Here is a 24,944-nt window from a genome sequence, read left to right as displayed (position 1 = left end):
TCCGGGGCCCGGCCTCCCACTGCTGCACGGATGACCTCACGAGGGGCGTTTCGGAGAGGTGCCCTCCTTCTGTCTGGGCCATCCGACGTCCTCACCCAGCTGGACGGGACAGCGAGTGTCCCTGGCCGGATGTTTGGGGCCCAGTCTGTGCCTGGTGACAGGAGTGGGGGGGGCCCCCCAGGCAAGCTGTGCGTGGATCCCAGATGCGACCCTTGGATAAATATTAGTAAACTTGGCTCCGACCTACAGTGCCGGACGCCACCCATGTGAGGCAAAGCCCGGCACGGCCCCTCCCTGTTCGTTTGGGTGGGGCTCCTAACTGCCCCCAGGCCTTGGGGTGCAGTAGAGTGGCTTCGAATCCCACCAGCTGGCAGTGGGACCTCAGCTGAGTCCCTAACTTCTCTGAGAGCCCCACTCCGTTCCCTGTAAATCCAAGAAAGTGACCCAGCAGCCCCCACCTTGCTGGGGTACCAACAGGGGCAGAGAGGGTGAAGGAGGCCCAGCACGTGCAGGCGTGGGGCCCCTGTCTCTCCAGCCAGCAGCTGGCCGTCCAGCACCCCCCGGCCAAGAACCCTGGTGCGCCGCAGCTCCCCACGGGGTGCAGGCCGAATCCACACCGCGGTCCCCACTGCCCGGCGGGAAGCCGTCTGCCTGGTGGGTCCTCTGGGCTCCTGGCTATCAAATGGCTCAGGGAGGGGGTTCCCCCGAAAGGTCCTCACTTGGGGTTGCAAGGTCAGTGTCTGCTTCCTCATCATCCCTCCCAACTCCCTGCCCCGGAGGGTCCCCCAGATGGGCCTGCTCGGGGGCGGGCGCAGGGCCCTCTCCTTGGTCCAGGCTCATGCCACTGAGCAGCGAGCAGGAGTGGGCCGGCAGGTTCCCCGGGGCCTCTGCTGGAGGCGGGGGGTCCTCAGGCCGCAGGGCAGGGAAGCTGCCTGGGTGGGCCCAGCGCCTGACCCCCAACCCTCTGGGATTCCCACTCAGGCTGCCCTGCCCCGGGGTCTCCCTCCCAGGGAGGGGGCCAGGGCTGTCCACCCCGTATGACCGGCCCTCCCGGTTCCCTCTGACACCCACTTGCCAGAGCACCCCCCCGGTCACTGACCTGCCAGCGCTGCCCAGAGAGGCCTGGCCAGTGGGAGGCAAGGAGAGGCGGCCTCACGTCACCTCACTGGGCCTCCGCTCGTTTTGGAGCCCCCCTACATCCTCCTCCTCCCCGCAGTCTGTTCCTCTGGCACCTCAAGCCCTTCCAGCAGGTCCCCTCTTCCCCAAGGCCTTGCTTCTCCATCCGTGAAACGGGGCTGAGAAGAGCACCCCTCAGGGATGGGCCTCGCTGGGCAGCTCCGCAGGCACCACTCCCTCCCCTCGGGGTCCTTCAAGCCCTCCCCTGGCCCCATGGCCCTCAGGGCTCCTCTCCTCGGGGTCCTAGTCCAAGCCCCTCGTCCGAGCTGGTGACCCTGAAGGGCCGGGGCTCCGGACTGGCCTGAGAGGCCGGGGACTTCCCAAGGCGGCGCAGCAGGGGCGGCTGGGGCAGGGTGTTCAGCTCCAGGGCGGGCTTCCTGGACTCGGCCCTGCGCTTGGTCCTGGGCTCTGCCCTCACCAGCAGGAAGACCTTTTGAACCAGGGACCTGCATCTCCCTTTGCACCTGCCCTGCAAGCTTGTCCCCGCCCGCCAGGGGACTCAGGCCCTTCCTGTTGTTTGCAGTCCTTTCCCAGGGTCACAGCTAGGTGGGGGTGTTGGAAAGTGGGTGTCTTGGAGAGGCCCTGGCCGCCAGAGACCCCTTCTGCGACTCCACCCCCACCCCCACCCCTGGGAACCCGGGAGGAGCCAGCCATCACTCCTGCTCCCATAAACCCTTTAAAGGAAGAGAGTAAGTAAAAAGCCTGTCTGCCCGGCTGGAAGGCATGACTCAGCTGCCCCTCCGCCCTCTCCAGGCTGCCCCTCCAGCCCCAGCACAGAGCTTTCCGCACCCACAGGGCTTTCCCCACTGGGCTGTGCAGGCGGTGGGGGTCGCCCCCTGCCAGCCGCCAGGAGGGCGCAGGAAGGACAGGCCCCCAGGAAGGGAGGAGGCTCCCTCACGTTTATTGAGCTCCAAGGGGTGCTGTTCTAGCACTTTCCATATGTTCCCCAATCTAACAAAAGTGTTACTGTCCCCATTTCACAGAAGAGAAAGCAGTCTCGCAGCACCTGCTCCAGGGGTCGGCCTGGCCCCGGGGAAGGGGGGGCGGGGGGGGGGGGAAGACGGAAGGTCCTGCCACGGGCGGCCCGCGGGGGTGAAGGTGGGAGAGCAGGCCGACTGGGCAGGGCCATCGGAGGGTCTCCCCGGGAAGGGTCCTCAAGGCGTGGGATCGGCCGCGAGCCCTAGAGCGCCAGGACTAGCTGCTGGGGCGCCTGGGCGGTGGGTGTTCCGGCCCCGCCGACTCCCCGCCCTGGGCCGACCCCGTCCCACTGCGCTTCCCGGGGCTCCCCGGCCGTGAGTCACCGCGGGCAGGGCCGGCCGCAGCGCATTCCTCCGCGGGGCCGGCGTCCGGGGCGGGGTGGGGACCGCGAGTCACCCCACGGGAGGTACAGGAAAGCGGAGCGGGAGACCTCCGGCGGCCGCGGGCGGGCGGGGGCGTGGCCTCGGGGAAGGGGGGGGCTGGAAGAGGGGCGTGGCCTCGGGGGCGCGACGGGGGCGGGACCGAGCGCAGGCGGGGCCGCATAAAGGCGGTGCCGGGTCCGCCTGGGCGCATCGCCCGCGCCGCCGCCGCCCGAGCGCGCAACCTGCGACATGAAGACGCCCGGCGAGGTGTTGCGCGAGGGCGAGCTGGAGAAGCGCAGCGACAGCCTGTTCCAGCTGTGGAAGAAGAAGCGCGGCGTGCTCACCCCTGACCGCCTGCGCCTGTTCCCCGCCGGCCCCGGCGCGCGCCCCAAGGAGCTGCGCTTCCACTCCATCCTCAAGGTGGACTGCGTGGAGCGCACCGGCAAGTACGTCTACTTCACCATCGTCACCACGGACCGCAAGGAGATCGACTTCCGCTGCGCGGGCGAGAGCTGCTGGAACGCGGCCATCACGCTGGCGCTCATCGACTTCCAGAACCGCCGCGCCCTGCAGGACTTCCGCAGCCGCCAGGAGCGCGCCGCGCCCGCCGCGCCCCCGGAGCCCTGGCCGGCCCGCGCGCCCTGAGCGCCGCCACGGTGAGTGCCGGCCGTCGGCGGGGGGGGGGGAGGGGGGAGGTCCTGCCCCGTCGCGGGGACACCGTCGAGAAGGGGACCGGGTGCCGCGCGACCGCGGCGTGTCTGGGCGCGCAGCCGGTGCCGTCGGGCTGGCTCCGGCCGCGTCGGGGCCCTGGGGGACGACCCACCGCGGGCCGGACCCGGACCCGCTCGGTCCCGGGCTGAGGCCCCGCTCCCTAACCGCCTCCTCCTCCCTCACAGGAGCCGCGCACTGGACGAGTCGGGCCCGACGCGGGGCCGCGCCGGCAGGAACCCCGGGGGTGCCCGGGGACTGCGGGGGAAACCTGGGCGGGCCGCCCACCCGCTGACCACAGTGAGGACAAAGGCCGGGAGCCGTGTCCCTGACCCACACAGAAGGATCTTCCCATGCGGAGCCACAGAGCCTCGGCCCGCTGAGCGGGCGCCTTAAATTATCAGACTATCTATGTATTTATTTTGATGGTTGTCATGGAACCGTCTGTCTTAATATTTCGTTTTTGCATCGATGTGTTCATTCCAAATAAACTACTTGATCTGTTCCCTTTTCTACCAGCCCAGGCGTGCTGCGGTGAGCTTCCTGCGGGGAGGGTTGGCGGCCCTTTCAGTGGGTGTAGGGGTGGGGGTGGGGAGAGCCGCCGCCCTGGCGTCTGAAGGGCAAGGGGAAAGCGCTCTGAATGAGCACAGTGTCATCTGCTGGGCTCTGTTCACACCCTCCTTGCCAAGCAGCCTCTCCCGAGGCTGGGAAGTGCCCCGAGGTTTGGCCCCCGCTGACTTCTGCTCCTGGGTGTGCCTCGGAAGGACGGAAGGACCGGGCCAGTGCTTGCTCAGGGAGGTCACTCACAAACTGCCTCATTGAGGTCAGTGCACCTCCTCCGACGAGCCGCTCCTGCCCGGGGCGACCCCAGCGGCCCCCACCACCCACATGCCACCTGTCTGGCAGCCCTCTGGCCGGAAGCCCTCAGCCCTCTGGGTGCCTGCCCCGCCATGCTCCCCTTGACCCCACCCCACCCCACGGCGGGGCCCGGCGGTTTCTGGCGATCCGGCACCCGCAGTGTGGGACCAGTAGGGCGGCGGTGCTTCTGGGCGGGTGAGGGGAGGCCCGGCCGTTCCCGATGGCCGGCAGCTTCCACTCTCCCTGCCTGGCCGCCTCTGGGCTGGGCTGAGACACTGTGTCCTGGACACAGGGCTGCCCCGTGGGGAGGACTCGGGAGGTGTGTTCCACCAGCCGGAAGGTCCGCTGGTGATGAGCAAGCCAGAGGACTGAAGAACAGGGCCTGTTGAGGGGAACTTCATTTCGGGGAACTTTCTGGCAGAAAGGATGCCACGTGTGGGAGGCAGTGGCATGGGGAGTGAAGGACCAAAATTGGACCCTGATGTCTGTCACTCACACTGGACCCAGGGGAGCCCTGTGGGCCTCCTCGCTGGGTCCCAGGGCTGACTGGGGAGGGGCTGCCCCTTTGCTGGGAAGCTAGAGGAAAACCATTCCTCACGGGGCGCCTGGGCGGCTCAGTCCCTTCAGTGTCTGCCTTCGGCTCCAGTCGTGATCCCAGGGTCTTGGGATCAAGCCCCGCGCCGGGCCCCCTGCGCGGCAGAGAGTCTGCTTCTCCCTCTCCCTCTGCTGCCGCTCCCCCGCTCATGCTCTTTTTCTCTCTCTCTCTGTGTCAAATAAACAAAATCTTAAAAAAAAAGGAAAGAAACCATTCCTTGCAAGGAATTTTCTCCTGAACACTACTTGTGGTTGGGGGAGGGGGTTCCTCCAGAGAAGTGGAGAGAGAGTGGCCCCAGGGCCTGCACTGGCCCCAGATGCACCCCCATCCTGCCCAGACCTTCAGAGGGACAAAGGGTCAATCAAAGAGTGAGAGCCCCATTCCCGGTGGGGTTCACACAGAAGCCGGTCTGGTCTGAGTTCTTGGGCCGGGAGGGTTGACAGACCTCTACTGTCTGCGGCCCCTCTGGTCGGGACCATGGAATTCTGGGGTTGGGGGTCCCGAGCTGTAATAGCCTGTTTTCCAGGCAGCCTGTGTGCTGGGGGGGGGGTGGGGGGGTGACCTTCATGGTTTCAGGGTCACCTGCCCCCGCTGCTGGGATTGTTCTCTCTGTCCTGGTCCTGCTGGCTTCCCCTGCCTGGCGCCCCTCTCCCTAGAGCAGGGTGGGGGGGTGAGGGAGGAGGAGGGTCGGTGCTCCCCAGTTCTCATAACTTCGTGCCTGGCTCCACCCACCGGGCTGCCCACCAGGGAGCGGGGGCCGGTTTCCTAGACCTCTTTCCAAGCCTTGAACTCCTCATCTTCGAAAACAAGCAGTTTCCGTTCACGTGGGGTGACTGACAAGGGCGAATGGGCAGTGTGCTTAGCCCTGAGGCCAAGCAGTGGCGGACTGGGGGTGGGCAGAAAGCTCCCGTCTCTGGGGGTTTGAGCGGCGCTGTCTGGGTGCGGGTGGTGGCGGGGGAGGGGGGGGGCTTCTGACCGGCCCCCTGCAGTGCACTCCAGGGGGCAGGGCCCCCCGCACCAGGACAGCTCGGGTGACTGCTCTCTCTGGAGCCCTGGGGCCCCGCGGCTGGCCCCCTCCTCCAGGAAGCTCTCCAGCCTCTCCATCCCTCCGTCGCTCACCCCCAGGTCCCCTGTTCAACCCACGGGACTTTGCAGAAATCAGGCTGGAGGAATTTATTGTTGGTCTGTGCCCTGGGACCGTGGTCACCAGACTTTGTCCGGCTTCTGGGCCAGAGGCTGTCTCCAGAGCGCCAGGAGGACAAGGACGTTGGTGGCAAACTGCACGTGGCCAAAGACAGGGACCCCGAAGCTGCGGTACAGGAGGCCGCCCACCGTGGGCCCCAGGGTGCGAGTCAAGGGCTGCACGGAGGCGCAGAGGCCCAGCATGGTGCCTGAGGGGCGGGGGCGGGGGGGGGCAAGTCAGGCTCGGCCAGGTCCCTCGGCACCACTGCCCTGGCCACCCACTCCCCAGACACAGCCCAGGCCTCCCCTGCCCCCTACCCCACCCCGTCCCGCTTCTGCTCCCCTGGCTCCCTCCACCCAGACGTGTGGGTCTGCTCCTTTTGGGTCACCCAGCCGGGCAGGGGCCGCACTGGCACTTCTCAGATGCGGGGCCGAGCCTGCGCCCTGCCCCAGAAAGTTCCCGAGCAGCACAGGAGGGGCCCGGGACTGGAGCCACAGGTCACGGGCCAGGCCCTGCCCTCCTAAGCCTACCGGGGAGATGGCATCCCAGCAGGGCCGGGAACCGGGGAGGGTGGGTGTGGGGCTGGGGTGCCAGGCGGGCTGACACCCCCAGGATCACTCCCACAGCCCCCGCTGCCCTCATATGGACGGGAGAGTGTCCCCCACAGGGCTGGGGAGGGGCCACCCACCTGCCTCTCTGCACCCACTTCCCAGGCTCACCTCGCTGCCTGCGCCCCCGGCTACCTGACGCCCCTGTCACCACGCCCCTCCCAGCAGCTGTGCCCTGTGTGGGCGCGCGTGCGTGTGGGTATTGTCAACAAGACATGTGCCCAGAGGGTCCCGGGCTCCTGGGGCTCAGAGCCCCGGTTCCCTCCCATCTCCCCGCTGGGCCAGCTGGGATGGCCTGGGGAGGCCCTGCCTGGGCTCAGGACCTGGCGTGGGGGAAATTTAAGAGCGGCTTCTCCCATCGCCCACACGCCCTGCAGACACCGGGGAGCAATTACCGCCCCCTCTGTGGTCTCGGGTTCCCAGGCTGGTGCTGGGAACCAGCTCCTGGCTCCTTCTGAGCCGAGGGGTGGTGCCTGGGGCTCAGGCTCCGTGTGGCCCCAGTGGCTTGGGTGTGCTCCGCCCTTCTCCCTGCAGGGCACTGCCCCCATCTCTCCGCGCTGCTTCGTTCCCCTGCCTCCTCCTGGCCTCTCCTGGGTTCCAGCCCACCACTCCAGGATGCCCTCCAGGCCCGGCCCACCACCCATCAGCCACCTGGTTCCCATCCGGGCCTCCAGACCTCACTCTGTCCCTTCCAGACAGAGGGGTGGATGGAGTGAGGGTCGGCCAGGCTCCCTGAGCTTTCTAGCCTGCAGGGTTCTTCACCCTCAGGCAGCCACAGGAGCCCTTGAACTCGGCCTGTCCCATGCCGGGACCATGCCTGCCAGGAGCCAGGGGAATGGGCAGCAGCCTGGGAACTGTCAGGCCCTGGGACGTGAGTCCAGATGGGAGACTCAGGCCTCAAGAAAGAGAGCTAGGTGCAGAGTGAGGGCCGGGGGTCCCTGTCTGGGGACACCTGTGTCCCACCAGATGGGGGGAGGGCTGGGGGCTTCGTGCCTTCGTTCACTCACTCAGGAAGCACCTGCACACACCCTGCACTAGGTGCCGGGGAGGGAACAGAAGACGGGCTCCTGCCCACTCCCAGGCTCGCAGGCAAGCCCCTTCCTGTGCTTACCACGCTCGGCCCCGCTGGGCTGTCTTCCTAACTGGCCTCTGCAGGAGACTTCCGGTCCCCACACATCCCTCCACACCTCGGCCCAGCTGGGATGCCTGGAATGCCGTCTTTCCATATCCTCCTTTTTAGTGAAATCCTGCCCATGCTTCAGAGCCAAGCCAGACACCACCTCCGGGAAGGCCCGACCCAGCCAGGTGGCGAATTCTGACCCGAGCCATCTTGCAGCCCCCAACCCCTGCCCCACTCACTCAGACCCAGGCCGCCCACCCCACTCAACACTCAGTGGGTCGGGGCCGACCCAGCCTGAAATCGGGGGGCTGCTCCATCTGAAACTGCCCAGAAAGCTTTCCAGAGAGGAGCCCTGGGGCTCCCCAGGGCTCGCCCCTCCCTGGCTCCTGGGGATGCGGCTCTCACCCGTGTCTGAGGCCGAGACAGCCTTGGTCAGCATGCTGTCGGTGACCACGTTGAGGGCACACAGGCTGAAGACCAGGCCCGGCATCAGGAGGCAGAAGTGGAAGACACTGGACATCAGGGCCTGGCAGGGCAGGGAGGCATGGCGACTGGGGGCCGCATGGGACCAGGGTGGAAGGGCCTCTCCCCAGAGTCCTATGGAGGGTGGCCCTGGGTGGGGGTGAGGGGCTCAAATGCATGCTGGGCATGTGCAGAGGGTCGGGGGATGGGCACGGGCCCCTGGCCGGAGCGGGGGACAGCCCAGAGGGAAATGCTCACCATGGCCAGTCCCACCACGATGAAGCCCAGCACGCTGGTCCGGAGCAGGGCCCTCTCCGAGAAGTGGCTGCTCAGCCAGCCAATGACCAGGCCCTGAATGACCTGGGGAGACAGGAGGAGGGGGCGGTGGTGGGAGGGCTCTGGACCGGGGGCGCCCCCGCCTCTGGGGACCTCCCTCAGGGTCCCCTCCCAACCCTAGCAGCCACCAGGTCAGAGTAGAAGAGTGGGTCCCGAAGTCTGCGTGTCAGCAGCAAGGGCTCTGGGGGCATGAGCTGGCCTGGGCCCCTCCACAGGCACCCCTCCGCTCACGCAGCCCCTCAGCGCGCCGGCGGGCCCCTCCAAAACCAACCTAACAAAACTGCCTCAAACCAGAACCATAGATGTCCTTTAAAAAGTCCTACTCTCAGACTTGCTTTTTCTTACATTTCTTTGTTTGCTTGTTTTTGTGAAGGAAGGTCTACTGGGCAAGCCCCTCAGTGCGGCACAGCTGGGGGCCTCTCAACAGCACGGGAGAGTGAACCTGGCCTCCGCGTTCATACAGACACCCCGACCAAAACCCTGGCGTGGTGCTGTTGTGCCTCAGTTTCCCTATTCACTTAAAAAAATCCTAAACTCCCGTGGCTCGCAGGTTACTACAGGGAACCAGAAGTTAACAAACAGGTCTGTCGGCTCACACCTGCCCCAGGGGTAACGCGGGCCACCTGAAGCCCCCGTGTTCTGTGCACCTCTCCCTAACACCGCCCAGAGCTGGGGGGCCTCGTACACAACGTCCAGCCTCTGCACGGACCCCCTGAGCAGCCCCCACCCCAGTCTGAGTAAATCCAGGTCCTTCCTGCCCTGCAGACCACCCCTCCCCGCGGCACACTTCCTCGGAGCCTAGCTCTCTGCCTCAGCCTGCTCAGCAGCCGGTGAGCTCCTGCAGTGCTCCCAGCCCCGGGCTGACTGCCCCGTCTAAACTCGCACCTCTGCCCTTCTGAGGACCCTATTCTCCTGCGGGGTGCTAGTCACCCTGACACATCAGATGTGTAGGTGGTCGGGGGCTTATCTCCATCCCCCCCCCCCCCGCCCTGACCCCGTATGATGGGAGCCGCCCATCACCGTGGTGGCGTGGCGCCCGGGGTGTAGGCGAAGGCGCAGCGGGGGCTCTAGCGGGAGGGTCTGCGAGGGACAGAGGGCTGCAAGTCCCCCGGGGCGGCGACGCCCTCCCCTCATGTTAGGACCATCTGGGCTGCCACTCCCCACCGGCCCCCAACCCCAGTGCCCCCCCCAACACCCAGGGAGGGGGGAGGGGGGCTGCCGTGGTCTCCCTGGGGTCGGGCTGCAGCCGCCGCACTTCGGGGTGGGGCAGGAAATGGTCTGTGGAGGGAGGCAGCAGGTGGGAGCCCAGCTGTGGGGGGCCAGGCGAAGGCATGGCTCAGCCTACAGGGGGGCTGCTGCTCAGACCCTCTGTGAGCAGCCCTACTGCCCCAGGGCTCGGGGGGCAGGGAGGCACCTGACACAGGGGGCTTCGGGCCTCTCTCTGGAGACACAAAACCCCACCTCTGCCTGCAGAGCTTCCAGACTCATCCGGAGCCCCAGCTGCCCCCCGGGGGTCGGCCACCATCCTTGCAGGTGCTAGAGCCCCAGGCTCGTCTCAGGCGGGGTCACCACCGGGCTCCTCATCTGTCCCCGAGGGTCTCGGGGGGGGGTCTGCTTCCCCAGCGGCAGCCACTTAGAACGGGGCTCCAGGGGCCCCCGACTCTGGTGCTGGCCCTGCTATTATTTTGTGTCTGTCGCTTGCTTCCCCGCCAGGCCGGCCCTCCCTGCCTGCCCGCGCGGAGCAGCCCCGGGAGCTGCTATTTTAGCCCCAGGGTCCCGATCAGTCCTGGGCCCAGGGGCGTGGGGAGCAGATGGCCTGGAGGTGCCGGGAATGTCACGCGCTTCCGGAGAGGTCCAGGGCTACCTGCCCCCCTGCCCCAGACGGTCCCAGAATAGCCCCTCCCGCACTCCGGCTGTTGGGCAGCCGTCCAGGGTGGCGGCAACACGTCGCCACCTGTTCCCACTGCCCCAGGGCCTGGTGCAGATGTCCAGGAGGAGCCGGGGCCTGGGAGCTGGTGCACCGGACACCTGTCCCACCTGGACACGCGTCTCGGGCACCTCCTGACGCGCAGTTCCCAGGCTCGAGGCATCTCACAAGGGCAGAGAGTGACTGTCACTCGGGTGGGGCTTCCCAAGGTGGCCAGCCTGTTTGAGTGCTTGGCCACATCATCACCCCCACAAGTCACGGTGCTCCGCCCCACTGGATGGACAAGGAGACGGAGACTCTGAGAGCTTGGGGAACGTGCCTGCTCGTGGGCAGGCGGCCTTGCCACGCGCCTCGCCACTGGGCGCTCCTCCTGCCCTGTCCCGTCTGCCGCGGGGCGCCCAGATGCACACTGGCTGGACCACGGACCCTCGACATGCTTCCAGACAGGAGGCCAAGGGCTCACCAGCCTCCACAGGGTGCTAGCCTACTTCCTCCCCTCTCAGACAAGGCCCCCCCAGGCCGATGGGTGTGCGCACAGGACTCAGGCCCATCAGTGGGAGCCTCGAGCAGGGAGAGGCGGACAGGCCTGCCTGTGAGGGGGAGCGTGTACCCCATGAGGCGGGAGGGCAGCCGGAAGCTAACTGTCAGCGCTGTGGAGAAACTGAGGCAGGCAGGCTGCGAGGTCCATTGCATCCAAAGACCCCTACGCACCCAAGACATGCCTTGAGCACTGGGCAGCCACTCACCATCTGGAGAACCCCGAAGAAGGACATGAGGTAGCCAGCCTGGGCAGCGTCCAGCTGGAAGAAGTCCATGGAAATGATGGAGAACATGACCATGAAGAGTCCTGGGAGAGGGGAGGAGGGGCTGCCTGGTCACCCCAAGCCCCTGGCCGTAGGGCCCACCTCCGCTGTCAGCCGGGCTGGGAGCCCTGGTCCTGCCACAGGGACCGACGGCTTTCCTGGGGAGGTGGGGGGCCCCAGGGCTGACAATGTGGGAGGGTGTGACCCCGGATCCACTGGTGGTCCCCGGAGGCCCCTTCGACTGAAGTCAGCCACTCGGGCCCCATCCCCGTGAGCCCAAGGAGCCGATCTGGATCTGGGACAGCTGGTGGGGGCCTGGCCAGGCAGCCCCCTGCGTCTGCCTTCACCCCCATGGACCCGACCCCAGAACCTTCGCTTTTGCAAGGCTGAGAACTTTCTGGGGGCGAGAGACGAACCCTTTCGCGCCAGCACGACACCTCCTTAATTTGGTCTCTGTGCTGTCCCCCAGTTAGAGGACCCCAGAGTGGGGCTCGGAAACCCCAGGGCGGGGCGCTGACGACGGTGTGGGAGGTGGGGGCCCTGCTTCGCTGTTCCTCCCCCTCCTCACCTGTGCAGCCGCTCGGCGTGAACCAGGGGCCATCTCACTTCTCCGGGGCCCATGTGACAGGCGATGGCACGGGGAGGGCGTGGAGCACGGGACACGGGGCGGAGGAAGGGGTCCGCCCCAGGCTCTGAGACTCACCAGAGGGGAAGCCGGACACCACCTTGACGAGGAACACGGGCAGGATGCCGGGCCTCAGCAGCAGGCGGCTGATGGCCTTCAGGTCGAACACGCTGGCCTGGGCTCTGCCTGGGGGACCCGGAGAGGCCGCTCAGACCACCGGGTGGCCCGCTCCCCGGCTCCCCGGCCTGGTCCCCTCCCCCTCTGTCCAGCTCTCCTGGGGTCCGCCTGTATTTGGCCCGTCCTCTGTCCCTCGCAGGCACGTCCTCCCTCCTGACCTCTCAGTCACTGGGCACAGAGGCATGGGGTCCTCTGCTGGCCCCTCTGTGGAGCCCTGACCTTCCCTTGTGGGCCCGGGAGGCCCCACACGCCCTCATTGGCACCGCTCTGCCCCCCACCTGGCGCTCCCCCAGAACCGCACTCCTGCGCACCAGGGTGCCTGCCACTTTGGGACTCAGGATCCTGGCTCTAACCCCACCCCGTGGTCCCTCCCGTCCTCCCCGGGCCTCCCCCTAACATCTGCCCTGCCTCCAGCCTCAGCCTCTCTGAGCCCCCCATGCTTTCCTCCCCGCCCCCCAGACTGCACCCTGCTCAGCTCCGGTGGTGTTGGCAGCCCGGAGACGCCCGGCACTCCAGAGCAGCTCACAGAGGGAAAGAGGGCGCGCGTGGTCCCTAAATTCTACCCCCTGCCCTGCATGCCTGTTGTTTGGAGCACACCCGCCTCAGCAGGTAGGAAGCCCCTGTGGACTCTTTGGTATGTCCTGGTCTTGGCCGACTCTCCCTGAAGGGAGGTCCGGGGTACTGGCTGGTGTGGCGGAGGGCTCATGCCTTATACTGGCCCAGCATCCAGGCATGGTGTACCTGGTGGGCCTCACCTGGAGGGGTGTATCTGGAGGGGAATGTCTGGAGGTGGGTACCTGGTGGGGCATACCTGGTGGGACTCACCTGGAGGGGTGTACCTGGTGGGCCTCACCTGGAGGGGTGTATCTGGAGGGGAATGTCTGGCGGGGTGTACCTGGTGGGGCTCACCTGGCGGGGTGTACCTGGTGAGGCTCACCTGGAGGGGTGTCCCTGGAGGGGAATGTCTGGAGGGGGTTACCTGGTTGGGCATACTTGGTGGGGCTCACCTGGTGGGGCTCACCTGGAGGGGTGTATCTGGAGGGGAATGTCTGGAGGTGGGTACCTGGTGGGGCATACCTGGTGGGACTCACCTGGAGGGGTGTATCTGGAGGGGAATGTCTGGAGGTGGGTACCTGGTGCGGCATACCTGGTGGGGCTCACCTGGAGGGGTGTATCTGGAGGGGAATGTCTGGAGGTGGGTACCTGGTGCGGCATACCTGGTGGGGCATACCTGGTGGGACTCACCTGGAGGGGTGTACCTGGTGGGGCTCACCTGGAGGGGTGTACCTGGTGGGGCTCACCTGGCGGGGTGTACCTGGTGGGGCTCACCTGGAGGGGTGTCCCTGGAGGGGAATGTCTGGAGGGGGGTACCTTGTGGGGCATATCTGGTGGGGCTCACCTGGAGGGGTGTCCCTGGAGGGGAATGTCTGGAGGGGGGTACCTGGTTGGGCATACTTGGTGGGGCTCACCTGGTGGGGCTCACCTGGAGGGGCAGCCTGGGCATGGGTGCCAACCCTTTTAGTGCTGATGGGGATGCAGGTGAAGCTGAGGACGGCTGCCACGAGGTTGGCTACAAGAGCCACGGAGGCTGGACATCGAAGCCTGGGGGTGAGAGTAATGGTCACACAGGATTTTGGTCCCTAGGTGTGGGATCTCCCCCATGGGCCCCTTTAGCCACGCTTAGGTCTCGACTGCTGAGAACAGCTCAAACCCCGCCAGCCACGTCCCCACAGCCTATGCCCTGGGGGACATTAGGTGATGGGATGAAGGAGCGGATGAAGCTGTCAACATGCCTGATGCTCACGCTGCAGCCGCAGCCTCTGGCATCCACGGCACGTGGGTCCCGGGTCTCTGAGGAGGGGCAGTGGTGGGAGCCACGAGCTGAGCCCTGGAGGGCCGGGGCGGAGTCTTCCAGGAGATGGTCGGCTTCCAGACTGCCGAGGGGTGGGAAGGCCCCCAGAGGACGGGCCTGGTGCATGTGTGGCGTGCGTGCGTGCGGGGGTGTGCGTGTGTGTGCACGCACCCGCTGCTCCCAGCCAGGGCAGGGGCGTCCCACACCTGGGGACTCAGGACTCAGCTCCAGGCCGGGTCTTCCCCCTGGAGGAGCCCCCTGCGCAGCCCTGGCAGAAGTGGGCCGGCCATGGGTCCTTCCCATTTGACAGAGGTGCAAACTGAGGTTCCCAGAAGCAGGGCCCTGTCCCCAGATCAGTCCTCATCCCTCTGGTGGGACTGGAGGGACCTCCTGGGGGGGGGGGAACGGCTCGATGGTGCCTTTGGGTGCCACGTGTCTGGCCCTTTGGGCTGATGGGGAACTACGTGCCAGGCGGCCTGGGGCCGGAGCACCAGGAGGCCGAGGGGCAGGGGTGCAGGGGGCTTGGGTTTGCCTCCGGGCTCCACCACGGGATCCCCACTCAGCTTTGTGAGGCCTCTGTCCCTTCCTGCTCGGTAGGCCTCAGGAGCCCCCAGCCACGGCGTCCCCTCTTCCTGCAGGGTGGGCACGCTGGGCTTGGGAGGGGGCTTTGGACGCCACCAGGGACCCAGACTCAGGCGGGCCCCTCAGCTTTGGCATCTGAGAACGTCCCTCCCCACCGTGAATCACTGCACGGAAACTCAGCCCCTGACCCCCTGGAAGGGCCAGGCGGCCAGGCAGGCCCGTGGCACCTGAGCCTGTGGCACCTGACAACATGGGCCCTTCTGACCATTGCCATTTCTTCCGGAGGCCAACCTGGTGCCCTGCTAGGGATGGAGGGGGGACACAGGAAGGAATGGAAACTTCGTACTGAGCCAGGCCCCTCTCTGACCTTCCAGGCTGGCACGGGCCTGCAAAGCCCTTCCCCTCAGCCACAGAGGAAACTCCTATACATCCTGCAAGAGCCTTTCTCCGAGAGCCCCTGGCACTCCACCCCCGTGGGCACTGCATCCTCTGAGAGCGGCCTGCTCCGTCCAATGGCTAGTACCTGGCCTTGAGGACAAGTGGGCCTGGGGGGCACCCTGCGCACCCAGGGAACATCAGACCATGGGACAGACATGTGAGCTGTTTGCAGGCACCACGTCCTGACCCCAACCTCACCAGAGCCCCCAGATCTGCCCTGTTCGGGGCCTCCGGGCGTAGACGCAAGGTGCCCTTGGCCCTCCACGGGGTGCCAAGAACAGACTTCCCCTGCCCCTCCCCCGCACAGCTCACGTATGTGCACACACACACGCACACGAGGGGCGCACACAGAGCTCCTACAGGAGACACAGAGAGGCCTTGTTCCACATGTGGTCGGGGGGCCAGTGGGGTCAGCGCCCCCATATCTCTGGCCAGGTCCTGCCCAGGCTCCCACGGGGGGTCGCTGTAGAGCTGACAGTTGCTGGCCCTCCCCTCCCCTCCCCCACTGGCCCATCTCTGGCCGCCCCCCGCCAACCTCCACTGCCCGGGATGGTGGATATTCGGGCTTCCTGGCCACCAGGCTTCCAAACAAACGGGCATTTCCACGGACCCACAGGTCAGAGGCTCAGAGGCCTGCGCTCAGTCCCCTGTGGATGACCGAGGCCGGCCCAGGCCGGAGCCCCCTCCTCGGGCTGGCAGGGACTGATCTGTGACGCGGGCAGGGACACCCGGCCAGAGAGAAGGGCCCTTTCTTCAGGACTCGCGCGTCACTGCTTGGGGCCTGGCGGGCAGGGACAGAACCTGCTTTCTTCACCAGATGCCCCGGAAATTCGCGGGAGCAGAGGCGGCCACTTAGATGGCTATTTCGGGAGGCTGGTGACAAGCGAGGGCCGGGTGGTGGCAAGGAGCCAGGCCCCTTCTTGTGGCATCTCACCCACCCCTTGTGTGAAGGCTGGTAAACCAAAGGGAGCATGGGGACCCTGGGGGACCTGGGGTGGGTGGGGGGCCCGCAGCTTCCCAGGGGACATGGGGGGGTGTCCTTCCACCCTCACATCCCCTCCAACTCCCCCAGGACAAATGCCAGAGGGGCGAGCAGAAGGCAAGGGAATGGCGGGCCAGCTCAGCCCCCCCGCCCCCCGCCCCTGCACGGAGGGCCGTCTCCTCTGGCTCGGTGCCCCCACCGGGCGCTGCTCTGTCCTCCAGGACACAGCTCGGCGCCTCTCCCCAGGGACCTTCGGGTCAGTGCGCCCCTGAGCACGGGGCAGAGTCAGCTCAGAGTCAGCTCCCCCGCCGCCCAGGGCCTCCCGCCTCCTTCGTGCAGGATCCCGCGGGATGGCCGCGCCCCGTTGTTGTTGGCTCATTGGAGCCGAGTACGAATTGAGTGTCGACCGCGGCGGCAGGCAGGCAGCGTTCAGCGGCTCTTTGTCCACCCACCCCTTTTGTTTTCGGTTGGATGGACGGACAGGAGGCCGGAGGGATGGAGGCCACGGAGGGGCTCTGGGCAAGACTCCGGGCACCCGAGTCTCTTTGTTCTTTTGCCCTTCTCTGCAGCGACCTTGCTGGGTGACCTCCCCTCCTCAGATGCAAATGAGGGCCGGACTCCCTGGGGGCCAGCCTCCCTGACACCTTGTCCCCAACCCCAACGGCTGCACGGGTTCCCAGGGGGCTGCTCGTGGCTGGTCACCGGCGCTGGTCGATCGGTCCGGGCCGCAGACGGCCAGCCTTGCCTCCTCGGCTCGAGGGCCCGCCGTTTGCCAACACGACGTTGTCAGGAGGGCAGTGGGCTGGGCCATCTGCCCACCCTGCACTTTTGTCCCCTCTACCGACCCGGCCCGACCACAAGGTGACAGTACTCATGAAGCCAACCAGGGCTGCCCTCGCCCTGCTCTGAGGCTCCCCTGGCCCTGGGGGGCTCAGGGCCTCCTGGGTGGCACACCCCTCTCCCATCCAACCTGGAGGACAGGCTGCGGTCAGCTGGGACCCAGCTTCACGTGACACCTGGCTGCAAAAGTCACCAGAGTCACTAGATGTCAACCTGGGGCTTGGGGTGCAGAAGTCACCCTGCCCTGCTGAATCCTATGATACCGTAGCTATAACAATGTCTGAAAACAGAAGTCCTGTGGGGCCGCTCCAGATTCAGCCTCCCTCTGCCTTCCAGGTGCCAGAAAAAAGGCCGAGAAGCCTCATCTAGCCTGACTCTTTCCAGCCTTCCGCGTTCCCTGAGCACCTGATCCCTCCATTTCCAACCACACAGGCCTCCAAGCATGCCCCGAGCTCCTCCTGCCCCAGGGCCTTTGCACAGGCTTCCTCTCTGCCCGGAACACTGTCCATCACAGCCCACCTTCCACAGCTGACTTCTCCCTCGCCTCTCAGGTCTAAGCTGGGCTTACTCTCAGCCAGCTGGGCCCTGTCTGGGCCCTTCCCTGTGCCCGGGACACCCAGGGTCCTTCTGCTGGGTCCCGTGGCGGGGAGAGCCTCGGTGAGCCATCGTGAGCACCAAGTGGAGCAGGCCGCCTGGCTGACCCACGAGTCACTCCTGTCTCCGTCATTCAGGGCAGCCTGAGTGTTTACTCATTAACTTCCAGAGGAAGCAGGGGTGTCACCGTGTCACTGGGGTGGAAACCCTCTGCCGGCAGGATAAGGCCTTCCCATTCCCCGGCCAGACCGGAGGCTGAGATAAAATCCCAAGTCCTCAGCGAGATAAGGGGTGTCGCAAATTCCCTCTGAGTCACCGAGGGCCCACCGGGCAAAGCTCACACCGCCAGAGCAGAGCCACTCACCGGCCAGCCAGTGCCCAGGAGGGCTGCCGGTGACACCGACGCAGCCTCAGTCGGCCTGTCGTCCAGGCTCTGTAGCTGGAGGCTGCCGCCGCCCAGTGCAAATCCTCCCCAGCCTCCGTGAACTGCTACCCTCGTGGGCATCTGCCCAAATCCCGAGCCCTTGTGGGGGACAGAGCCCCCGCTGTACCCGAGACTGTGAGTACAACAGCGCGTCCGCACTCAGCGAATGGGGGGCCTGCCCGCACTAACTCCAACAGTCAGGCCTGGAAAGGGTCCCCCCTTTCCAGGAATCCCTGGACCCTCTCCCCTGGGATCTGACTCAGGGCCATGAGTCACAGAGTGCCCCCCCCCCCCAAGTGACTCAGAGCCTGGGCCCTGAGTGGGGAGCCAGGCCTCCCAGCTGGAGCTCTGGGCTGAGCCCAAACCAGTTAAACCAGTGCCCTTCCCACACCCTGAGGCTGCCAAGGCCACTTCCTCTCTCCGCCCCCTGCTCCCCGGAGGTGGGGGGCATGGCTGAGGCCTTTCAGGGGAGGGGTCACAGGAGGTGGGGTGGGCAGGAAGGTGGAGGCCAGGGAGCCCTCACAATGTGCCCTGGTTTCCATCGAGGAAAGGGAACGAAGGTGCGAGGTGGCCCTTAACCCAGGAGGACCAGGAGACAGGGCATTGGCCCTTGCCTTGGGGCACTGGGGTCCTGGAGCCCACTTCCTCTGGGCCTTGGACAGGGAACCTGGAGCTCCATGGGGGAGACTCACTCTCCCGGGGACCTCAGTTTTCCCACCCATCAAAGGAGACATAGGGGCTACCAAGCACCTTATATCTTGGGATGAAAGAAGGCAGGGAAGCGAACGGATTGTTCTGGAAGGTAAGGGCAGGGGTGCAGGCAATCTTGGGGGCTGCTCGGGGAAGAGGGCAGTGAGTGGTGTCTTCTGGGCCAGCAGCTGGGATGGAGGGAAAGGAAAGTGATGGCAAGAGGGGACATGAGTGGGGCCAGAGGAGGAAGGTTCTGAACAGCCTGCACACCTCGGAGCCGTGCAGGTGGGCCCGGTTCACAGGTGAGAGCACCTGTCCAGGTGACCGTAGGTGCCCCTCGGCCCACGGTAGCGGGTGGCTGGGCTGTTGAGAGTCCAGGTGGGTGGGGCAGCATGGGGGGCTCCTCCCTGCCCCGCCTCTCCCTTTCCTGTCCCCTCTTCTCACCCCGGCCCCCACTTACATGCTCCCAACCCTCTTTCTGTCCTTCCTGGGGAGACTGAGGCCCTCTTTCTCTTGCCCCCACGGCCCCAGCGGCTCATGTGCAGACAGAACCTGCGGTCACTGCCACCCTGTCAGCACAGCGGGGCCCTCCCTGCCGTGACCCACGTGCCCCGTGACTTCTGGAATGTTCTCCTGGATCTCCTTCCCTTCATGTCCTCACTGTGCCCCCTCCTTGACCCCTGCTTCTAACATGAAGTGCCAGGTTGGGGCTCAGGGCTTGGGGCTTCACCTGAACCAGGTCCCAGGGCTTAAAAACCACCCAGGTGAGGACACGCCCCCTCTCCATCCATAGCTGCCTTGACCGCTTACTGGGCACCAGGGTCAGCCCAATGGAGACCCAAGGCCCACTGGCCCCAAGGATTGCTCAGATCTCAGCAAGGTTCATGGCTCGCCCAGGGCCAGCTCCAGAGTCCGGACACGGCCCTGGGCTCGCACCCGCATCCCACCCATCGGCAAAACCAAGGCCAACCCTGCCCTCTGCCTTCTACCCCCACTGCCACCCCTGGTCCTGGGCAGCTCCCCAGGCCTGCACAGGGTGGTTGGGTCACCGGCTGGCACTCGGCCTCCACCCACAGCTGGGCACCCACCTTCCAGACTGAAAGCAAAGACTTGGGTCTGAATGAAGGCCAGGGGCAAGGTCCGCTCCTATGAAAGAAGCTGATTTTGAGTGGGGGTTGGGGCCCTGGGAGAGGGGAGGAGGGACAGGGTGGGGCGCTGGTCGCCCAGCAGCGGAAACAAGGTGCCCCTCCCTAGCCTGGCGGGGCCTCTCCAGGGTTAGGTGTCTCTGGGTCCAAGGTTAATGTTCTTTTCCCAGGCCGCACGCTGGGGCCGCTGGTACAGACGGCTCTGTGAAGTTATTAAACCTCCAGAAGCCGGGTCCGGCTGCCCCCAGCGTCCCCAGCCCAGGGCCACATGGTGCTCAGGGGTCATGCTGCACCCCGCCTCCAGGGCCTGCCCTCGGGTTTCTCTAGGTCCAGCCTGATTTCCATGGGACCCCTGATGGCCGCGCGTGCCCCTAGCTGGGACCTCCTGGGGCCAAGGGGCCGGGGGCGGCCCTGCTCCCGCGCTTGTCCTGGAGCGCACCCTGCGGGGCTGCAGTGCGTGGAGAAGGTGCCGGGTGGCTGCTGCGGGGTGGGGTCGGGGGCTTGCAGTCGTGAGCCTGCCCCGGCCCCGCCCACGGCCGGCCCCGCCCACCCACTGGCCCCGCCCACCGCGTGGGGTCCGACGGATCTTCCTTCACCTGACCCCAGCTGCTCAACGTGCAGATGGAGAAACCGAGGCCCGGCTTCAGGCTTCCTGACCAGCACCCCCACCCTGCCTCCCGGCCCGCGCCACAGCCCCCCGCCCCGGGCCGGGTTCCCGCCTCTGCCACTCACCCGCACGCGGCGCTCAGGGTCCCGCCGAGCAGCGAGCCGAAGATCATGCCAACCCCGAAGCACAGGCCCAGCCGGCCCAGGGCCGCCTGCCGCTCCTCGGGCGCAGACAGGTCGGTGATGACCATCTGAGCGGCTGGGGGCGGAGCGGGGGGCTGAGTGGGACGGCCCCCTCGCAGAGCACCTTGCGGCCCAGGCCGCGCCCCCGCCCATCCCTCCCCCACTTGCTCCCCAGGCCACGTTCCCGTGTCACACACACCCCCCACCCCAGTCCTGCTCTCGGGCTCAAACTGGCACCCACAGGGTGACCTCCGTCCCACCCTCTGGCTCTGGCCACCCCCACCTCCCTCAGGTGGCGCCCTGGGCCCAGGCTCCCCCAACGTGCGCCCTCCCCACCTTGTCCTCCCGCAGGGGCCCTACCTGGCCCTACCTGGCAGCGCGTGCATGAGTGCCGCAGGCAAGGGCGAGACATAGAGCAAGGCCACGCCGGGCAGGGCCGGGCTGCAGGCGGCCGCCAGGATCAGGTAGAAGGCGGAGGACGCCAGGAAGCTGAGCGTGAACGCGGCCCGCGCCCCGCGCTGGTCGGCGAACCTGGGGGGCTCCAAAGTGTGAGCCTGGCGGATAGCAGGCAGGGTCCTCTCTCCTCTGCCCCTGACGCCCACCCTGTGGGGCTGCCGGGTTGCTAGGCCACAGGGATCCCCTCATGGCCGACGAGGTAGGCCTGGGTGCCGGATGGTCTGGGCGAGGGCCCCTCTGGGGGGCCCAGCTTCCCCATGCTTCCACTGGGGCAACTTGCAGGGACCTGGGGGAGTCTGACCATGCCGGACATCCCCACTCCCTTCGAGAATACCTTGTGGGGTCCCAATGGAGCACGGGTCTGTGAGTAGTACAGTAAGTGTCTCCCAGGGGCACCTGGGGTGCTCAGTCCCTTAAGCGGGTCAGGCCATGATCTCAGGATCCCCGGGATCTATCCCTGGGTCAGGCTCCCCACTCAGCAGGGAGCCTGCCTCTCCCTCTGCCCCTCCCCCTGCTTGCCTGTGCTCTCTCTTTAAACAAATAAATAAATAAAATCTTTTTTTTTTTAAGATTTTTTATTTATTTATTTGAGAGAGAGAAAATGAGAGATAGCACGAGAGGGAAGAGGGTCAGAGGGAGCAGCAGACTCCCCGCCGAGCAGGGAACCCGAAGCGGGACTCGATCCCGGGACTCCAGGATCATGACCTGAGCCGAAGGCGGTCGCTTAACCAACTGAGCCACCCAGGCGCCCTAAATAAATAAAATCTTAAAAAAAAAAAAGAAGTGTCTCCCAGGCTCCAGCCCTTTCTCCACCCACCCCCAAGCAGCTCCAGGAAACCCCCCCCAGAGCCCCTGCTGTCTGACTTTCCTGTCTCTGGAGCCCCTTTCCTGCACAGTTACCCTAAAGATCCTGCCACCTTGATCTGGCCTCCTCAGGGTTTGAGGGAGGATGTCTGCTGCCCTGTCCCTGAGCCCAGCGCCCCTGCCTAAGCCCAATGCCCGTCCCCCAAACGTCCCTGCACCCTGGTACCTGCCAAACACCGGCCCGCCCAGCAGCTGAAGCACGCCGAAGGCCGTCTGCAGGTAGCCGAAGGCCACAGAATCCAGGCCCAGCCGCCGGGTCAGGTACTGCAAACAGGAGGGGCCCACGGGAAGGGTCAGGGAGTCCGGGGTGTGCAGTGGGTCGGGAGCGGGAGAGGTAGCCCTGAAGTGGGGGGACGGGAAACCCTCTGACCACACTGTGGTGTGCCCGGGAGGGCCCCTCAGGCCTGGAACTCAGCTACTTATAGCGAGGAGCCCAGCTTCACTGGGCCCAGTGGTCAGGGAAGGCGGCTGCTGGCCCTCCCTCCCCTCTGCAGGGCACACCTCACCCATTCGAAGCTGCCTGGTGGACTGTAGCATCTTCCAGGCCAGCAAAAGATGGTCCCCAAATGCCCTGATGACCTCCAGAAGGTGGCCCATTTCCCAGCAGGACCTAGGCCTGCTCTTGGGGGCTCCCAGCCTCTGCTGGTGCCACTCTGGGGGAGGTAAAGGCCATGACCAGTGTCTCTCCAGAGAATGGGAGGGGTCCTGGGGACCCCAGATTAGCCCGCTCTAACCCTCTGACTTCAATATCCCCCACCCTGGCCTCTGAGTTCCTGGCCCCTCCCTCCGGTGATTCCCCCCTGTAATGGGTTGAATTGGGTCCCCCCCACAAAATCCTAATGCTCAGTATTTGGAATGTGACCTTATTTGGAGATAGAGTCTTTACAGAGGGAACCAAGTTCAAGCTGGAAGAGGCAGGAAGGACCATCCTCTGCGGGCTTCAGAGGGAGGCCTGAGACCCCGGGAACCAGATTTGTGGCCTCCAGTCTTTGAGAGGCAAACTTCTGTGGCTCTAAGCCACCGGTGTTTGGTGCTTTGTCATGGCAACCCCAGGAAACAAATACGCCTCATCCCCGACCCCACGCCCCGTACCCTCCCTAAGCTCAGTCAAGGGCATCCCTCCCGCCTGCCTTCTCTCTTGCCTGCACACCCCCTTCCCCAGTGCAGCTGAAGTCCCAGGGCACCGGGCAATCTCCCCTCCTCCTGGCAGGGGTGGGGCAGGGGGCCGGAGGGGGGCTGCGCCCCACTGCAGGAGCCTGAAGCCCCCCTGTCTGGTCTCTCCTGCTGGTGCACTTGACCGACTGGACAATTGCACATTCCTGTGCTGAGTCCACGCTCTTCCCCCGGCCACTGTAGCCCGCCTTCTCCTCGAACTCAAACCTGCCTCATCCTCCCCTCCCACCCCGAAGACCTCTGCTCCATGGCTGATGCTTCCACCCTTGCAAGGGTTCAGGTGCGAATCCTCAGAGTCACCCCTGACCACCCCTCTTGCACAATCACATCCCATCCTTCGGCAACTCTTGGGCTCAACCCTTACCACAGAACTCAAAGCCAGCAGCTTCCTGCCTTCCCCATGGCCAGCACCCTCCTGGAGTCCTCGCGGCCTTTCTGGGGCCTTACCTCCTCCTCTCTAGCTGCACTGTTCTCACTACTGCCCCAGGGCCTTTGCACCAGCCAGGCTTGCTCTTTGTTTCCTTTAAGCTTGCCTTCTGGGGGAGGCTTTCCTGCCCCCGTCGGTGGGCACTCCCAGCCCCTGCAGCGCGCCTTCTCTCACACGTGGCACGGTCTAAGGATTGTGTGGTCCGTGCCTGCTGTATTCCAAGTTCTGAGAACAGGATGCACGTAGTAGGTGCTCGGTGAGCATTTGCAGAATGTTCCACACTTGCTCTGTCTTCAGCTGCTCATTCATCACCCCCTGCACCAACCCTTCCGGAGGGACGTTGTGGCCCATTTCACGATGGGACGGTGAGGCGCCTGCCCAGCCCCAGGCTGCTAAGGAAGGGAGTCAGTGCCCCCTCGCACCCAGATCCCTGGGCACGGGCTGCTCATGACAATCCCCTGGGGGACGTTAAAAAGTGGCCGGCAGCTGTGCCAGGCCCCGCCCAGATGAGACGGGGAAGGCCCTCTGGGACTTCCACAGCCAGGCCAGCTCCACGGGGGTCTGCTGAAGGAACCAGCAGGAGGGCACAGGCAGGCTCTGCGGACAGCAGGTGGGCGGGCACCGAGCGCTGACCATGCCGCTTAGCCAACGGCCTATCACCGGGCAGAGTTCCAGCCCCGGGGGAGGCAGCAGGGAGGAGATGGGGCCAGCTCCGCCCTCACGGGGAGATAGAAATAATTTAATATCATGGAACAGGATGTGGGGCGTGGGCATTCTGCAGGAGGACTGACCCACAGCGGGACCTGGTTGGAGGGGAGGAGGTTCTAGGGTCTGGGCAGCTGTTGGGAGGGAGGGCTCCCTGTGGAAGAGGCCCAAGCCGAGGCCTGGGCACAGGGAGGACAGGAGCCGAGCAGGTGTTGGGGCGGTGGATCAATAGGGCAACGGTCCTGGTGGGGTGGAAGGGACAGAGCCAGGCCAGCCAAGGGGAGGGGCACTGCCACCAGAAGGGCTGCGTGGCAATGGGGGTGGCTCCCTACGGCCCCTCCCCGGGGCCACCATGCATCAGAGCACAGAAAGTGCTGATGGAGCGACCCAGAAGGCACAGTCCCCGGGTTCCCCAACGAGGGGCCTGGGCAGCCCCGGGCCCCCACCCCCGGCCCCTGCCATTGCATGATGGAAGAAGAGAGGGACAGTGGGGCATGCGGGTGGCTGGCTGCCCGGGGGAGGGTACTCACCGGCATGATGGAGAACCGCACGAAGAGGCAGGTGAGCTCCAGGGCAACCAGCAGGTGGGTGAGTAGGATGACCCGGGGACGGCCCAGCGCGCCCATCTTGCCAGAGTGCTGACCCTGGCCCCCGGGGGCTCCGGCTCCCCACAGCCCGGGCAGCTGTGGCGGGAGAGCCTGGACGGATCCGAGCAGGAGGTCAGCACAGCGCGCAGGGGGCAAAAGTCGTGTTGTGCTGGGCGAGGGTGCTGAGTCACGGGGCAGGAAGCGGGCAGCGCCTGGCCTGGCCTGTCATCGAAGAGAGGGCCTGTGGGAGAGGCCAGAGCTGCAGGACCCCCAACTGGGCTTCCAGCCACCTGCTATGTGACCTTAGGCCACTCTCGCCCTCGGAGAACGTGGCAGGTGGCCCTCCCCCTCCACCAGCGACAGCTCTGGGTCTGTGGGCGCACAGCTCCTGGGGAACTTGACACAGAAACCGTGCCTGCTAGTGTGGGCCAGGCTCCGTTCCCCCTGTGCCTTACACAGGAAGGCACCAGCACCCCAT

The 24,944-nt window shown here is 65.9% G+C and overlaps 2 protein-coding genes across 2 annotated transcripts; one reads left to right on the top strand and one right to left on the bottom strand.

Moving 5' to 3' along the window:
• Positions 1-2,712: 2,712 nt before the first annotated feature.
• Positions 2,713-3,742, top strand: PHLDA2 (pleckstrin homology like domain family A member 2). The gene is made up of 2 exons (XM_028118268.2): positions 2,713-3,172; positions 3,413-3,742. The coding sequence occupies exon 1, from the start codon at positions 2,766-2,768 to the stop codon at positions 3,159-3,161; it is 396 nt and encodes a 131-aa protein (XP_027974069.2). The 5' UTR covers positions 2,713-2,765; the 3' UTR covers positions 3,162-3,172; positions 3,413-3,742.
• SLC67A1 (solute carrier family 67 member 1) lies at positions 3,407-24,505 on the bottom strand. Its single transcript, XM_028118360.2, has 12 exons — positions 24,410-24,505; positions 21,741-21,838; positions 20,625-20,785; positions 20,198-20,330; positions 13,402-13,520; positions 11,820-11,927; positions 11,060-11,160; positions 8,309-8,410; positions 7,994-8,114; positions 5,890-6,068; positions 4,199-4,427; positions 3,407-3,495 (listed from the first exon to the last, which is right to left on the bottom strand). Exons 1-12 carry the CDS (start codon positions 24,503-24,505, stop codon positions 3,407-3,409), a joined length of 1,536 nt encoding a protein of 511 aa, XP_027974161.2.
• Positions 24,506-24,944: the final 439 nt, after the last annotated feature.

This window comes from Eumetopias jubatus, unplaced genomic scaffold (genome assembly GCF_037043125.1).
Source record: "Eumetopias jubatus isolate StellerSeaLion01/CBP00866 unplaced genomic scaffold, mEumJub1_p1.0 scaffold_13, whole genome shotgun sequence".
NCBI lineage: Eukaryota > Metazoa > Chordata > Mammalia > Carnivora > Otariidae > Eumetopias > Eumetopias jubatus.
The sequence above is the reverse complement of the archived record's forward strand: the minus strand, read 5'-3'. Positions and strand labels throughout refer to the sequence as shown.